The sequence below is a fragment of the Pituophis catenifer genome, unplaced genomic scaffold (assembly GCF_029215685.1).
Source record: "Pituophis catenifer annectens isolate HBS135680 unplaced genomic scaffold, rPitCat1.0.hap2 SCAF_15, whole genome shotgun sequence".
Lineage (NCBI taxonomy): Eukaryota > Metazoa > Chordata > Lepidosauria > Squamata > Colubridae > Pituophis > Pituophis catenifer.
Genome location: NW_027256895.1, coordinates 19,661,431 through 19,679,715, shown reverse-complemented (window position 1 = coordinate 19,679,715; position 18,285 = coordinate 19,661,431). Strand labels below are relative to the sequence as shown.

The following is an 18,285-nucleotide window of genomic DNA, read 5'->3' as shown; positions in this document are numbered from 1 at the left end:
CTTGTCTGCAGAGCTATCCAGGCTCTGATGTAATGAGATAGACTCATTACATGCAAAGTGAGATAGTTCAAGCCTTGATTTGTCATACTTTTGATGATTATGGCTTACAGCTCATGAAAACCCCAAATTCACAATCTCAGAAAATTAGAATATTACATGAAATCAATAAAACAAGGATTGTACATAGAACAATATTGGACTTCTGAAAAGTATAAGCATACATATGTACTCAGTACTTGGTTTGGGCCCCTTTTGCATCAATATACAAATATGAAAAATAAAAAATAAAATAAAATAAAATTACTGCCTCAATGCGGTGTAGCATGGATGCTATCAGCCTGTGGCACTGCTGAGGTGTTATGGAAGACCAGGATGCTTCAATAGCGGCCTTCAGCTCTTCTGCATTGTTCGGTCTCATGTTTCTCTTCTTTCTCTTAGCAATGCCCCATAGATTCTCTATGGGGTTCATGTCAGGCGAGTTTGCTGGCCAATCAAGCACATTAATCCCATGGTCATTGAACCAGGTTTTGGTACTTTTGGCAGTGTGGGCAGGTGCCAAATCCTGCTGGAAAATGAAGTCAGCATCCCCATAAAACTCATCTGCGGAAGGAAGCATGAAGTGCTCCAAAATCTCTTGGTAGATGGCAGCATTGACCCTGGACTTAATGAAGCACAGTGGACCAACACCAACAGATGACATGGCTCCCCAAATCAACACAGACTGTGGAAACTTCACACTGGACTTCAAACATCTTGCAGTGTGTGCCTCTCCATTCTTCCTCCAGACTCTGGAGGAAACCTTGGTTTCCAAATGAGATGCAAAAGTTGCTCTCATCAGAAAAGAAGACTTTGGACCACTGAGCAACAGACCAGTTCTTTTTTTCTTTAGCCCAGGTAAGATGCTTCTGATGTTGTTTGTTGTTCAGGAGCGGCTTGACAAGAGGAATATGACATTTGAAGCCCATGTCCAGGATCCGTCTGTGTGTGGTGGCTCTTGATGCACTGACTGCAGCCTCAGTCCACTCCTTGTGAAAGTCCCCAACACTTTTGAATGGCCTTTTCCTGACAATCCTCTCTAGGCCGTGGTCATCCCTGCTGCTTGTGCACCTTTTTCTTCCACACTTTTCCCTTCCACATAATTTTCTATTAATGTGCTTTGATACAGCACTTTGGGAACATCCAACTTCTTTTGCAATTACCTTTTGAGGCTTTCCCTCCCTATGGAGGGTGTCAATGATGGTTTTCTGCACAACTGTCAGGTCAGCAGTCTTTCCCATGATTGTGATTCCTACTGAACCAGACTGAGAGACCATTTAGAGGCTCAGGAACCCTTTGCAGGTGTTATGGCTTAGTTAGCTGATTAGAGTGGGACACTTTGAGACTAGAATATTGAACCTTTTCACAATATTCTAATTTTCTGACATTGTGAATTTGGGGTTTTCATCAACTGTAAGCCATAATCATCAAAAGTATGACAAATCAAGGCTTGAACTATCTCATTTTGCATGTAATGAGTCTATCTCATATATTAGTTTCACCTTTTAAGTTGCATTACTGAAATAAATGAACTTTTGCACGATATTCTAATTTTTCGAGTTTCACCTGTAGATTGAGGCTGCAGTGCCTGGCTCTAACCACCATTTCCCTTTGTAATTGTGCACTTAGGGAAAGCTGTGATAAGTTAAGAGTTCCAGAGCTGTTTGATTTATTTTTTATTTATTTATTTTTCATATTTGTATACCGCCCTACTCCCGAAGGACTCAGGGCGGTGAACAGCCATAATAAATACAAATACATATAGAAGTTAAAAACTATTAAGAAACAGATTAAGTAATTTAGGCTCAAAGATTAAAAAACATCCAAATTTATCTAAAAGAGGTTTAAAACCCAATTTAAAAGACAGTTTAAAAGCCAATTAAAAAGGGAGAGTTAGGCCAGACCAGCTTGTTGGAATAGAAATGTTTTCAGGGCTCGGCGGAATATGCGTAAGTCTTGGATGTTTCGTAACTCCGGGGGAAGCCCGTTCCAGATGGTAGGTGCCCCCACAGAAAAGGCTCTCCCCCTGGGGGCTGTCAGTCGACATCGTTTGGCCGACGGCACCCTGAGGAGTCCCTCTCTATGGGAGCGAACTGGTCGGTGAGAGGTTATTGGTGGCAGGAGGCGGTCTCATAAGTACCCTGGTCCTGAGCCATGGAGCGCTCTAAAGATAGTAACCAAAACCTTGAAGCGCACCCGGAAGACCACTGGGAGCCAGTGCAGCTCGCGCAGGAGGGGGGTTACATGAGAGCGCCACATTGCTCCCATTACCACCCGCGCGGCCGCATTCTGGACCAGTTGGAGCCTTCGGGTGCTTCTCAAGGGGAGCCCCATGTAGAGAGCATTACAATAATCCAGGCGTGAGGTGACAAGGGCGTGAGTGACCGTGCGTAACGAGTCCCGATCCAGAAAGGGATGCAACTGGCGAATCAGGCGAACCTGATAAAAAGTCCTCCTGGCTACGGCCGTCATATGCTCTTCAAAAGACAGCTGTGGGTCCAGGAGGATGCCCAAGTTGCGAACCCCATCTGTGGGGGCCAACGACTCGCCCCCAATAGTCAGAGATGGTGCCAACTGACTATATCGGGACGACGGAAGCCACAGCCACTCGGTCTTGGATGGGTTGAGTCTGAGTTTGTTCCTCCCCATCCAGATCCGTACGGCCTCCAGGCACCGGGACATCACCTCGAGGGCATCATTGGGGTGGTCTGGGGTGGAGATGTACAGCTGGGTGTCATCAGCGTACTGATGGTACTTCACCCCAAAACCACGGATGATCTCACCCAGCGGCTTCACATAAATGTTGAATAGAAGGGGCGAGAGGACCGATCCTTGTGGCACCCCACATATAAGGGGCCTCGGGGTCGACCTCTGCCCCCCTGTCAACACAGACTGCGACCGGTCAGAGAGAAAGGAGGAGAACCACTGTAGAACAGTGCCCCCCACCCACAACCCTTCCAACCGGTGCAGCATGATATCATGATCGATGGTATCAAAAGCCGCTGAGAGGTCTAATAGGACAAGGACTGAGGAGCAACCCCTGTCTCGAGCCCTCCAGAGATCATCAACCAATGCGACCAATGCTGTCTCTGTGCTGTACCCGGGCCTGAATCCCGACTGGAACGGATCTAGATAATTCGATTCATCCAGGTACTGAGGCAGTTGTCGTGCAACCACACTCTCAACAACCTTTGCAACAAAGCGAAGGTTGGAGACAGGACGATAATTTGCTAATACAGCTGGATCCAGGGAGGGCTTCTTGAGGAGGGGCCTCACCACCGCCTCTTTCAAGACGGTGGGAAAGACACCCTCACTCAAAGAAGCATTTATAATCTCCTGGAGCCAGCCTCGTGTCACCTCCCGGGAGGCCAGTACCAACCAGGATGGACACGGGTCCAATAAACATGTGGTCGCCTTTAGTCTGTTCAGTATCCTGTCCACGCTTTCGGGAGTCACAGGATCAAACTCTTCCCAAATAATATTCTCAGGACCTGCCCCTGTCATCTCCTCTGGATCAATCCAGTCAGAGTCTAGCTGTTCACGAATCTGAGCAATTTTGTCATACAGATATTGTACAAAATCCTCAGCTCTACCCTCCAAGGGGTCTTCCCGTGTCTCTTGATGGAGCAGAGAGCGGGTCACCCTAAACAGGGCGGCTGGGCGATTATCTGATGACGCAATAAGAGTAGAAAAGTAGTTACTCTTCTCTACTCTTATCGCCACTAGGTAATTCTTAATATGAGATCTTACCAGTGTTCGGTCGGATTCAGAACGACTAGCCCTCCAACTGCTCTCTAGGCGTCTTTTCCGGCGCTTCATCTCCCTCAGCTCCTCAGTATACCAAGGAGCCAGGTGAGACCGGTGCCGGGTCAGAGGCCGCAAAGGCACGATTCGGTCTAAAGCATCAGCTGCCGCCCTATCCCAGGCGGCCACTAAGTCCTCAGCCGAGTCGTGTGCTAGAACCTCAGGAAATGGCCCAAGCTCCATCTGGAATCTCTCAGGATCCATCAGGCGCCTGGGGCGGAACCACCTGGTCGGTTCCGCCTCCCTGCGGCGGGGTGTGGCAGTTCAAAGGTCCAGGCGAAGGAGGGAGTGATCTGACCATGACAAGGGTTCAATCGCTATATCCCCTATCTCGAGATCACTCAACCACTGTCCAGAGACAAAAACAAGGTCCAGTGTGTGTCCCCCCATGTGAGTAGAGCCATAAATTAACTGGGTCAGGTCCATAGCCGTCATGGAAGCCATGAACTCCCGAGCCACCTCAGATGTCTCGCCAACTGATGACAGGTTAAAATCCCCCATGACCATAAGCCTGGGGGTGTCAACAGCCACCGCGGCTATAACATCAAGCAGCTCAGGCAGGGCTGCTGCCACATGGCAGGGAGCCAGGTATGTGACTAGCAAGCCCAACTGCACCCTATGACCCCACTTCACAAGAAGGGACTCACATCCAGCCGTCTGAGGAACAGTGGCCTCCCTTGGTCAACTGTTCTCCCTTGATGAACCTCAAACGTCTGGTAACCAAGAGAGTCCAAGTCTGGCTTCTGTTAAATGAAGAAGATCATATTGATTGTATAGAGCAGTGATGGCTAACCTTTTCTGGACCAAGTGCCCAAAGGGCACGTGCCTGAACCCCCCAAAATGCAATGCATGCCCAGGCCCCGTGCATGCACCCCCCCACATGTGTGCATGGCCCCCACATGCGCCCTGCCCCCTGCGCATGCATGTGTGCCCCCTGCATGCACTCTGCCCCCCATGCATGTGTGCCCCCTGCATGTGCCCCACACATGCCCTGTGCATGCATGCGCACCCCCACACATGCCCCACCTGCCACGCAAGCACAGCAGACAACCATTTCTGGAAGATCCACAGCTATCAAACTGAGCAAATCTAGGGTTTTAAATATCTTGGTATTTATTTTCAGTCATCATCTTCTGTGAAACTCCATTCTTCAGATCTTTCCTTATGAGCCCAAACAGCCTCTGATAGAATCATAAGATATTTGATTCATAAGGGGAAGAACTACAGGTAGTCTTCAACTTATGACCACAATTAAGCCCAACATTTTTTGTTGCTAAATAAGTCCCAATTCTGTTAAGTGAGTTTTGCCCCATTTCATGACTTTTCTTGCCACAGTTATTAAGTGAATCACTGCAGTTGTTTGTTGGTAACAGGTTTAAGTGAATCTCACTTCCCCATTGATTTTTGCTTGTCAGAAAGTCATAAAAAATGATCACATGACCCCGGGAAATTGCAACCATCATAAATATCAACCAGTTACTAAGTGTCTTAGTAATTTTGATCATGTGACCAATGGTCATAAGTGTGAAAATCAGTCATAGGCCACTTTTTTCAATGCCGTTGTAACATCAAACCTTCATTAAATGAACTGTTGTAAGTTGAGGACTACCTCTACTGTATGTTCCAGACACATTTAGAATGTTTAAAGTCAAAAGAGCTATAATTGCACTCAACAATGAACTAAAGGGCCACCATCAGTGAGCTGTTGGATAGTATTACTTGGTCTGCTGTGTGGATGTTTGGGTGGTTCAGGGATGGGAAATTTTTGATGGGTGGGGTTGTGTCTGAGGATTGGCATATGTGTTGGGCTTGGTCTCTGGATGTTATGTGAATTTCGTTGTATGAGTATACTGTGTATATAGGTACAATGACAATAAACTTTATATTAAAAATGTTAAATGTTTTCTTCTGCACAGTGTTGCAGATACAAAGACAACTGTGCCTTAAAAGCTGTACATTTTAAATTCTAAGATACTGACTCTGAGTACCAATTCTGTTGCCAACATGCAACGTACGTTACTTATTGCTTGATTATGGCTCTGCCTATTGTGACCATGAGTATGAGTCATGCCTAAGGTACAAACCACCTCAGGGAGATGGTCCAACCACTCTCTCATCCCTAAGTAGTAAATACTTTCCCAATCAATTTGCCAAGAAAACTGTAGGGACTCATCCAGGTAGGCTCCAGAAGTCATCACTGATTCAAAATGCATCAAAATAATTAGAATGGAATGGAATCAACAGTATCCATCTATAGCAAAGGGTCCTCAAACAACAGCCTGCTGAAGCAATTAATCCAGCCTGTGCGAGATCACATCGCCCTGCCTACCCGCCATCCCCTGCCCAGCAGCCGAGCACAGGCCTTACCTTCATGAGCCTTGCAGGTTGGAACTACTATGTTTTCCCAAAAATATGACCCACCCCAAAAGTAAGGCCTAGCTTGATTTTCCATGTGCACCTAATGTAAACCCTACCCCAAAAATAAGCCCTAGTTAAGCCCCACCCATTATGAGATGCACAGGATGGGGCGAGGCGCGTTGGTAAAAATTACTTACCAGGCCTTGAATACCCCAACACCTGCCTTGCCAGCCCACTTCTAAAGTCATTTGCTCCCACTTGTGCATGTCACCTTTGGGATCAATCTGGACTCTATCATCAGCTGCAGAGGCCTTTCCTGAAGGGCCTCTGATGGTGAAATGAAGGCCGGGGGTGACTCATGGATCAATCCAGAGCCCGTTTCTTGGCTGCAGAGGCCATTCCTGAAAGCCTCTACCATTGAAATGGAGGCTGGGGCTGACAAGTGGCCACAGAGCAAATAGGCCAACAGCGGGCTCCTGCTAGGTGGGGCTGTTGATGATGCCACTGGGTGGTGAGTTAGTGGAAGACACCCCTCGAAAGTAAGACTTGGTGCCTTTTTCCATGGCAAAAAAATATAAGACAGGGTCTTATTTTTGGGGAAACATGGTAGAAGGTAAGGTCAATGGCGGGGGAGGGCACATGACCCACCCAGGTGGGCCCACCACTCACATGATCACTTAGCCACACCCACACAGCTGGTCATTAGGAAAATCAAACTATAGTCCACCTCCCCCCACATCTGAGGGACCGTGAATTGGCCCCCTGTTTAAAAAGTTTGAGGATCCCAGATCTACATACAGTAAATGCCTACACCCATTTATATATTTATATAAACTCATATCTTGTTTTTCATTCTTTATCTTCTGGCTTAGGCCTGTCTCCCTCCAGAGGCCCTCACATTATCTTTACACAGGTGACTGTCTTACCATCATTATGGAATTAGGCAGTTTGTCTCTTCCAAATCTCATGGGACACTATGGAAAAATGAGGAACTGACCCTGAAGGATATTGTTAATATTCACCATGAAATACACACTCAAAAGTCCTCTATGAGTTGATTTGACAGTATGTTGCAATTTCTACTTTTGTCTGAAAAGCAGCTGAAAAAGTCAGTCCAGGATGATCTCCTAGGAGGATCTTGTTGCCATTTATACACAGAAAGAGGACATTTATGGAAGCTGTTAGCAATCATGGAGTCACTGTTAACAGTATTGCCTCAAATGGCGTGCAAGGATCCTAGCCTTCAATGTGATGTTGATGAGCCTCTTCCTATTCATCACACCTATCATCAGCCTGGAGATGTTAACATTGCTGGCATTATTTCTGAATGCTTGATATTTTCTGACCCCATTGATTTCAGTCAACATCCTTCTCAGGGACTTCAAGATAGACTTATGCAAGTACATGATCAATTTATTTTCAAGTTCTGGTCATTGCAAAAAATATTTTCCAGTAGTCTTAAATAGGCTACCTAGATTTATTTATAAGCTTCCACATAAATTTGAAAAAAAGGCCAAAATTCTATTCCAACAAATCATATGTAACAAGCTTTAAAAGTAAATATTGAGGTAGATAAGGGTAAATTCATGAAGATCTACCACTAAAATCTAGGTGGAAGCACATACTTTTTTCATTTGATATTTCTAGAATCACAATTCAGCATTTTTCTTCTTGATATAAAGCATTCTTAACAGATGGAGTTTGATACTGAGCCTTTCTCATTTATTCAGAAATAATGTGTCCAATCGCAAACCAATTTTTTTAAAAAAAAATCATTCCAGGTTCTGGAGGTGTATAAACATGCTAATATTTTGGTCTGCATTTTTGAGAATCTGAACAGAATACTAAATACAGGTAGTCCTCAACTTCCGACCAAAATTGAGCCCAAAATTTCTGTTGCTCAGTGAGACATTTGTTGAGTAAGATTTGCCCCAGTTTATGATCTTTCTTGAGTGATTTCCTGCAGTCGTTAAGTTAGTGACATGGTTGTTAAGTGAATCTGGCTTCCACATTGACTTTGCTGGTCAGAAGGTCACAAAAGCTGATCACATGATCTTGGAACACTGCAACTGTCATAAATGTGAGTCATTTGCTAAGTGTCTGAATTTTGAACACATGGCCATGGGGATGGCCATGGAGATGGTGAAAAATAGTCATAAGTCATAAGTCATTTTATTCAGTGCTGTTGTAACTTTGATGGTCACTAAATAAACGGTTGTAAGTAATACAAGTAATATGTAACATATTTCACAAAGTATTGTACTGAAAAATCACAAGTGTCATAATGTGAAGTAGAGTTTTCTTAATGTATTTTTTTAAAAAATGTTTTACAGAATAGTTTTTCAGAATTACCAGCTTGTCCTTGCCTTAGCATTTTCTGTAAAAGAGATCAATGAAAATCCTCAGATCCTGCCCAACATCACTCTGGGTTTCCACATTTTTAACAGCAATTTTAGTCCCGGATGGACTTACTTTGCCTCAATGTTGCTGCCTTTCACTCAGGGAAAATTTATCCCTAACTACAAGTGTGGCGTCCCTCAAAATTTGGCTGCAGTTATTGGAGCACCTGACATCTCTCTTCACATGGCAACTTTATTATGCATCTATAAAGTTCCTCAGGTAAGAGGTGCTGAAGATATATTATTTATTTATTTATTTATTTATTTATTTATTTATTTATTTATTTATTTATTTAATTTCATCAAGTATGTATTACATAACAGATATAAATATAAACCTGATTATGCATACATGAAATGGACATGAATAAATGGGGACATTAGGACAGGGATGGTAGGCACGCTGATGCGCTTATGCATGCCCCTTAAAGACTGCTTAGGAATGGTAGACAGTAGACAGTCTAAGGTTAAAGTTTTGGGGGTTTGGGGATGAAACCACAAAGTTAGGTAGCGCATTCTAGGCATTAACAACTCTGTTACTGAAGTTGTATTTTCTACAATCAAGTTTGGCGCAGTTTATCATACGTTTGTATCTATTGTGTGCTCGTGTATTTTTGTGGTTGAAGCTGAAGTATTCATTGACATGTAGGACATTGTAGCAGATAATTTTATGTTCTATGGTTATGTCGGACCAAAGACAGTGAAGTTCTAAATTGTCTAAGCCCAAAATTTCAAGTCTGGTGACATAAGGTATTCTGTTGCAAGCAGAGGAGTGGAGGACTCTTTTTGTGAAATATCCCTGGACTCGTTCAATTGTATTAATATCCAATATGCAGTGTGGGTTCCAGACAGATGAGCTGTATTCAAGAATTGGTCTAGCAAAAGTTTTGTATGCCCTAGTTTGCAGTTCAATATTACTGGAAAAGGAGCTATGCAAGATTAGGTTAAGAACTCTTAATACCTTTTTGGCAATACTGTTACAGTGAGCTCTGGAGCCTAGATCGTTTGATATGAGTACTCCTAGGTCCATGACAGAGTGAGGGTCATCTACAAGGTCGTATCTGCCCATCTTGAATTTTGTGTTCTGACTTTTTTTTGCCAATGTGTAAGACAGAGCATTTCTTGGTTGAGATTTGGAGTTGCCAATTGTTTGACCATTCTGACACGTAGTCAAGGTCTTTATATTATTATTATTATTATTATTATTATTATTATTATTATTATTATTATTATTATTATTATTATTATTACTACTACTACTACTACTACTACTACTACTACTACTATTACTACTATTATTTACATTATTATTCTGCCATACCACCCCAAAAGTCTGTAGTTTTCTCTCTCTAGAAAGGAGAACATTTTCAGATTCCTAGATATATTTTTTTGCTTGATAGGATCAGAAGAGCTGCATGAGTAATGAGTAATTCTGAATAGACGATGGGAGTATTACTTCCAGGAAAATATATTTACTGATACCTTAAGAGTGACATCTTGGTTGATATTCCTAACTAAACGCAACTAGCTGCATAATGTTTCAGTATATAAGAATAAGGCTAACCAAAGATTCAAATAAATGTACACATTTCCAGAGGCTGATATAGACCTTTGAAATTGCATATGTTTATCTTTCTGTAGTTGACCTATGGCTCTGCTCCAGTCAAGGATAAAGAGACCCAATCAATTTTCTTCCAACAAATGTTTCCGGATGAATTGCATGAAGATAAGGGTCTCCTGCAGTTATTACTGTATTTTAGATGGATCTGGATTGGAATTCTTGTGGTAAAGGATGACAAAGGAGAGAGATTTGTACAAGAGGTGCTCCCCACATTTTCTGAACATGGCATCTGCATTGAATTCATAGCAGAGTTACCAAATGTAGCTTTTTACAGTGATTTTACTGATTTCATAGACAAAGGACTATATTTATACCAAGTTCTCATGAACAGCACAGCCAATGTGATAATCGTATATGGTGAAATTTGCTCCATATCATTTCTGAGAAGTGTCTTCCAGTTTTCAGAAGTGGAGGATATACCAAGAAAGACAAAAATTTTGATTACATCCAGTCAGACGGATTATTCTTCAAATTCCTTTGATAAATCTTTGGATATCCATTTCCTACACGGTGTTTTATCTTTTGCAGTTCACACAAAGGAGGTCCAAAACTTCCAGGATTTTTTTCAAAACCTAAATTTAAACAACAACCAACATGATCATTTTCGGAAAGATTTTTGGGAACAGGCATTCGAATGTTTCTTCTCAAACTCAAAAATTGAGACATCTGAGAAGAAATGTACTGGACAGGAGAGGCTTGAGACCCTTCCCACATCTGTGTTTGAAACACGCATGAGTGGACAGAGTTACAATATTTACAATGCAGTCTATGCTGTGGCACATGCTTTACAATCTTTCTCTCTATCCAAATCCAGAAAAACAATAGTGAAAGAAGGAAGGAAATATTTCCACAATCACATGTGGTGGCAGGTAAGACTGCAATTGGAGTAACCACCAAATCTCTCCATAAACTCTCACATAATATCCTCTAGGACTTTTGACATTTGGTCTACAGATGAAATGTAGTAATGGCTTAACCAGCTGAAATATTTATATGTTCATATTAAAATGGCAAAAGTAATTTTATAAAATTATAACCACTTGCCACAACCACAACCATGAAGAACTCTGCCATTAGGTCAGTCTCTAGGTAAAGAGTAGAAAAATGATATTTTGCCTTAATGTGATGTACTGAAGCAGTTGTTTCTTCTAAATGTTTCTTTACTGGAGGAGGGATGTTTGCATTTAGTCAGTTCTTTGATTGTTGAAAGTACAATCCCACCCATGATTTACAGCAGTGTTGGCTAACCTTTTTCAGACCGAGTGCCCAAAGCATGCATGTGGGAATGCGTCCATGCTCGAACCCCCAAAATGCAATGTGTGTACTGCCCCCTTTCATGTGCCCCACCCCCATGCATGTGCATGTGCCCCCCCACACACTGCCCCCTGCACATGCATGCACACCCTTGCACACACACGCATGCATGCATGCATGGCCCCCTGCATGCGCTCTGCCCCTCATGCATTCGCGGCAGAGACCTGATGACCAGCTGGCCAGCAGGAGGCAGGCATGCATGCACAGTAACGCTGAACTGAGGCGACGGCTCTCGTGCCCACAGAGAGGGCACTGTTTGCCACCTGTGGCACACATGCCACAGGTTCGCCATCATGGGTTTAGAGCATTTCCTGATGAAGATCTTCTCAGATAAACCATGAGTGGATTATGAATATTAAAAAGGCAGAATATTTCCCCTAAAAGAGAAATAAAAATCTTAAAGGAAACAGAAACTCAGCCTCAGCTCCCTGTCGCCAGCAGATATTTTGGTGCCAATTTATCTACAAGACAAAAGACTTCACCCTCCAGGACATAATAGGATAATCTATCAGCAGAGCTCATCGCATGGCACAACCAAACCCCTTCATTACATTACCCAGCAAGATTCAACCAAACCTGGGACTATGGACTAGTGGACTATGAAGAGCTGATAATAATAATTGCATTCAGCTTTAATCACCACAATATAAAAAAAAGATGTTGAGATTCTAGAAAAAGTGCAGAACAAGAGCAGCAAAGGTAATTAAGGGACTGGCGTCTAAAACATATGTTTTAAAACAGTTGTAGGAATTGGATATGCCTAGTTTAATGAAAAGAAGGATTGAGGTGATATGATAGCAGCGATCTAATATTTAAGGAGCTGCCACAAAAAAGATGAGGACAACCTACTCTCCAAACCAGCTTAAGGCAGGACAAGAAGCAATGGATGGAAACTAATCAAGGAGAGAACCATTCTAGAAATAAGGAGGAATTTCCTCACAGTGAGGAACAACTTCCTCAAGAACAACTTCCCCCAGAAGTTGTGGGTACTCCAACACTGGAGGTTTCTAAATAGAGATTGCACAACCATTTGTCTGATTGCACAACCGTTTGTTTCCTGCTTGGGCAGGCGGTTGCACTAGAAGACCTTCCAACTCTTATTCTGATATTTTGTTATTGTGAAATGCTTATTTAATAAAGATTCAGGATGCTAGAAGCTCCCTTTCGATCATTTGTAGGATTTCCACCTTTTCACACACCATTTGAGACTCACCTGCATTTCTACACAAAGGTATTCCCAACAACAGTGTATAGGTTCTAGCAAGTGAACAGAGAAGAAAGAAAATTTGTTTAATGTTTCCAGGGACTCAGTTCTAAAATAATATGGCGAGGGAATAAAACTGTTTTTAAATCTCAGGGCTTTAATAAAATTGGACCAAAGTAGAAAATAATAATAATAATAATAATAATAATAATAATAATAATAATAATAATAATAATAATAATAATAATAATAATAATAATAATAATAATAATAATTTTATTTCTATACCTCCCTTCTCCCAAAGGACTCAGGGCAGTGTACAGCCTATTAAAAACACAAAAATATACAGACATCAATTAAAAATAATTAAAATTATTAAATAATTTCAGCCCAAATTAAACCCCCAAAATTTAAAACACCCAATTTAAAATCATTTATATTGATAGCCCGGCCTGGAGGAACAGCAGGGTCTTGAGGGCACAGCGAAATACACGGAAGTCGGAGATCTTGCGCAATTCCAGGGGCAGTTCATTCCACAGGGCAGGAGCTCCCACAGAGAAGGCCCTCCCCCTGGGTGTCACCAGCCGACATACCTTGGCCGATGGTACCTGAGGAGCCCCTCTCTGTGGGAGCGGACTGGCCGGTGGGAGGCTACTGGTGGCAGAAGTCGGTCTCGAAGGTACCGACTCGAAGGTACCCAGGTCCTAAGCCAAGGTGGTGACCAACACCTTGAATCGCACCCAGAAGACCACTGGGAGCCAGTGCAGCTCGCATAGGAGAGGTGTCACATGGGCAGAATGAGTCACACCCATAACCATCCACGCGGCCACATTCTGGACCAGTTGGAGCCTCCGAGTGCTCTTCAAGGGGAGCCCCATGTGGAGAGCATTACAGTAGTCCAGCCAGGAGGTGACTAGGGCGTGAGTGACTGTGCTCAAGGCATCCTGGTCCAGAAAGGGCTGCAACTGGCAAAATCAGGCGAACCTGATAAAAAGCCCCCCTGGCCACAGCTGTCATATGCTCTTCTAAAGAAAGCCGTGCATCCAGGAGGATACCCAGATTACGAGCCCTCTCTGTGGGGGGGCAAAGATTCACCCCCAATAGTCAGCAATGGTACCAGCTGACTATATCGGGACACCGGGAGCCACAGCCACTGGGTCTTGGCAGGGTTGAGCCTGAGCCTATTTCTCCCCATCCAGACCCGCACGGCCTCCAGGCAGCGAGACATCACATCAAGGGCATCATTGAGGTGGTCTGGAGTGGAGATGTACAACTGAGTATCATCAACGTACTGATGAACTCTCACCCCAAAACCAGGATGATCTCGCCCAGCGGCTTCACATAAATGTTGAACAGAAGGGGTGAGAGGACCCATCCTTGCGGCACTCCCTAAGCCCCCCTGCCAACACAAACTGCGAATGGTCAGAGAGGAAGGAGGAAAACCACCGCAGCATGATGCCCCCTATTCCTAACCCCCTCAACCGCTGCAGCATGATACCATGGTTGATGGTATCAAAAGATGCTGAGAGATCTAATAGGACTAGGACAGAGGAACAACCCCTGTCCTGAGCCCTCCAGAGATCATCCACCAATGCGACCAATGCTGTTTCTGTGCTGTACCCCTGCCTGAAGCCCGACTGGTACGGGTCCAGATAGATAGGTTCATCCAGGTACCAGGGAAGCTGTCGTGCCACCACACTCTCAACAACCTTCGCCACAAAATGAAGGTTGGAGACCAGACGGTATTTGGTTAATTCAGCTGGGTCCAGAGATGGCTTCTTAAGGAGAGGCCTCACTACCGCCTCTTTCAAGGTGGTGGGAAAGTCACCCTCATTCAAAGAAGCATTTATAATCCCTTGGAGCCAGCCTTGTGTAACCTCCCGGGAGGCCAGTACGAACCAGGAGGGACATGGGTCCAATAAACATGTGGCAGCACTAATCTTACCCAGAACCCTGTCCACATCCTCTGGAGCCATAGGATCAAACTCCTCCCAGATAATATTCTCAAGACCTACCCCCGTCTCCCCCCCTGGACTCACCCAGTCGGAGTCCAAGCCTTCCCAAATCCGAGCGACTTTATCATGCAGGAATTGCACAAAATCCTCAGCACGACCCTGCAAAGGATCTTCCTGCACTCCCCCCCCTGAAGAATATGTATTTTGAGCCGACCTTTTGCCAGATATATGTAGTCATATGAGATGAAAGAATCATAGTATTCAAAATGCACATCTAAGCCATCAAATCCAGCCTTTGCTTTAGAATATGTTGGTTCAGCCTCTCTTTTAACACATTTCAGCACTCATCTATTTCCACTGCTGAACATCTTTAACTTAGAAGTTTAGTTAGAATATTGTGTTCTAAAATTATTTTCTAAATGAATTTTAGATTTTATTTTCTCCTGTCCATTTTACAAGTAGTCCTTACTTAGTGATGGCAATTGGGGCTGAATATCCATTGCTAAGTGATGGAATTATAAAGTGTGGTGTCACTTGTCTAGGTCATCATAACCTCATATACTGTAACTTATGATCATTGCTGCCTGTTTTGAAAAATAACATACATATAGTAAATGTAAAGACATTACATTTTGTCTTACTATTCTCTTGCTTTTGTACTTTTGGATTTTAACTACAATAACTCAGATGATAGATAAACTTTTGTTAGTATTTTATTGGGCAATCCTATGTGAAAACATTTTAATTTTTTTCAGTGGTGTCATATTTTATATCTACTCAACTTTTGGAATCATTGTTATGCTTTGAACATATATTATTGCCTCCTTCTGTCTTTCTTTGTCTCTCTTTGACTGTCTCTGTGTTTCAGGTTCATTCTTTTCTGAGAAGTGTCAGATTCAACAACAGTGTTGGTGAAAAAATCTCCTTTGATAAAAATGGAGAATTCATTGGCGGATATGATATAATCAATTGGATCACATTCCCAAACCAGTCCTTTCTTAGGGTCAAAGTTGGACGGATAGATCCCACAGCTCCACCAGAGAAGTTCTTCAATATTTCTGTAGATTCCATCACGTGGCCAGTAGGCTTTAATGAGGTTAGTTGTTTAAATCTAAATTAGTCTGTCTTCATTCATATAGCATAAAATATATATTGATGATTGTTCCAGAGCATCATCTCTGAACTAACCTAAGAACAAATGTCCTGGGGAAGGAAAATGTATCTATAAGAATGTTTACTTCTCTAATGGTATAGAATATTCTATCCTTTACTTTGTGCCCTCTGCACTCTGTGATTATGGTTTTCATGGATTTGATGTAAAAGTTTTAATACAGTGTATTACATTTCATCAGTTCATAATTAAGAAGTTGAGAAAACTAACTTTAACTGACCAGCATAGAAAATGTCTTTGGAGAGAGGGGAGGATGGTGTCAGCCCTGGATCCATCTTTAGACAGACTTAATAGGGCTGCCACAGTGGGGGATGGGCGAACTGTGGCAACGGAAACTTAGCAAAGGGAGTATTATCACAACAACATTATTTCACATGAGATCAAGGACGGGTTGCTGGCAACTGGAGCAAGGTGACCAAAGTTTGGCAGCAGCTGAGGCAGGAGATTGATTGGGTCATATATGATGTGAATGTAACAGGGCAGGGTGTGAGCTTTAGTGTGGGTGGGGGAAAATACGGGATTTTAGATTCGGATTTTTTCTAGATGTGCCAACATGATTTCTCTAATAAATTCTTACTTTGATGGACTTTGTCTCGGAGTTCTGAATTCCAATGAGGGTTTATTTGGAATGCTGTCAGATGTTTTTGGAAAATGCCAATAATTGTAAGTATTTAATGAACTATAATTTCACAACAAATACAACTAAAATGATGCCATGACATCAAGGGTGGGTTCTACTTACCTTTACTACTGGTTCGCAATGGGCCCATGCACGCAGAAGCTTTTTGATGACTTCGGGGTCAGTGGGTGGAACCTCCCATCGGTTTTCTACCAGTTCTATAGAAACATTGTGGACCGGGGGCAACCCACCACTGCATGCCATCACTTTTGCTTATCAATTCATTTCTATTATGTTAATTCTACTTTAACAGTTTCACTCCAAGCATTTCTTTCCCCTCTGTATTCATTCTTCATCATTCATTGACAGGCATTACCTCTATCTTTGTGTAATGATCCTTGTGAGACAGGACAGAGCAAGGCCAAGAAAGAAGGGGAGTCATTTTGCTGCTATGATTGCTGGCTGTGCCCAGAAGGAAAAATATCAAAGGAGAAAGGTAGGAAATTTCCAAATATAATGGGACTAAGACATTGGGATACAACACTGTCTAAAATCAACTGTATGAATTCCACTGTCTTCTTTTTTAGATATGGATGACTGCTCCCCATGTCCTGTAGATCAATATCCAAATCCTGAGAAAAATATGTGCATTCTAAAACAGATCACTTTTTTGTCCTATGAAGAACCCTTGGGGATCAGTCTGACTGTTCTTTCCCTTTGCTTTTCTTTAATGACAACTTTGATCATCACAATATTCATGAAACACAAAGACACTCCCATCGTCAAAGCCAACAACCGAAATCTCTCTTATACACTCCTAGTTTCCCTTCTCCTCTCTTTCCTTTGTGTCTTTCTATTTGTTGGGAGACCAGATAAGATTTTGTGTCTCCTTCGACAACCAGCTTTTGGCCTCATCTTTTCTGTAGCAATTTCTTGTGTATTGGCCAAAACCTTTGTTGTGGTTCTAGCATTCATGGCCACCAAACCAGGTTCCAGATTGAAGAAATGGGTGGGTGGAAGAATGGTCAGCTACATTATTCTTTCCTGCTCCTTTGTTCAAATATGTGTTTGTGCTGTGTGGCTGATAATATCCCCACCATATCCAGATTTTGATATGAAGTTAATGTCTGAAGAAGTCATCATGGAGTGCAATGAAGACTCTGTCATGTTCTGCTGTGTTTTGGGCTTCATGGGTTTTCTTGCTCTGGTTAGCTTCTCTGCTGCTTTTCTAGCTAGGAAGTTACCTGACAGTTTCAATGAAGCCAAATTCATCACCTTCAGCATGTTGGTCTTCTGCAGTGTTTGGCTGTGCTTTATCCCAACCTATCTAAGCACAAGGGGAAAATACATGTTGGCTGTGGAGATTTTCTCCATGGTCTCCTCCAGTGCTGGTTTATTGGTGTGCATCTTTCTTCCCAAGTGTTTTATCATTATGGTGAGACCTGAACTGAACAATAAACATCAGCTCATGAAAAGAAAATTTTAATTTATACAAATATATATATATATATATATATATATATATATATATATATATATATATATATATATATATATATATATACACATACAGTCAGGTCCAAAAATATTGGGACATCGACACAATTCTAACATCTTTGGCTCTATACACCACCACAATGGAGTTGGAATGAAACAAACACAATGTGCGTTAACTGCAGACTGTCAGCTTTAATTTGACGGTATGTACATCCAACTCAGGTGAACGGTGTAGGATTTACAGCAGTTTATATATGTGCCCCCCACTTGTTAAGGGACCAAAAGTAATGGGACAATTGGCTTCTCA

General features: G+C 42.6%; 1 protein-coding gene across 1 annotated transcript; it reads left to right on the top strand.

Annotated features, from left to right (window-relative positions):
- Positions 1 to 7,388: 7,388 nt before the first annotated feature.
- Positions 7,389 to 17,952, top strand: LOC139324542 (vomeronasal type-2 receptor 26-like; the record flags this gene model as incomplete). The annotated part of the gene is made up of 6 exons (XM_070954254.1): positions 7,389 to 7,594; positions 8,532 to 8,817; positions 10,239 to 11,087; positions 15,560 to 15,787; positions 16,851 to 16,977; positions 17,069 to 17,952. Coding segments are annotated over exons 1-6 (2,580 nt in total), but the record flags the coding sequence as incomplete, so codon positions are not given.
- Between the last annotated feature and the right edge of the window lie 333 nt (positions 17,953 to 18,285).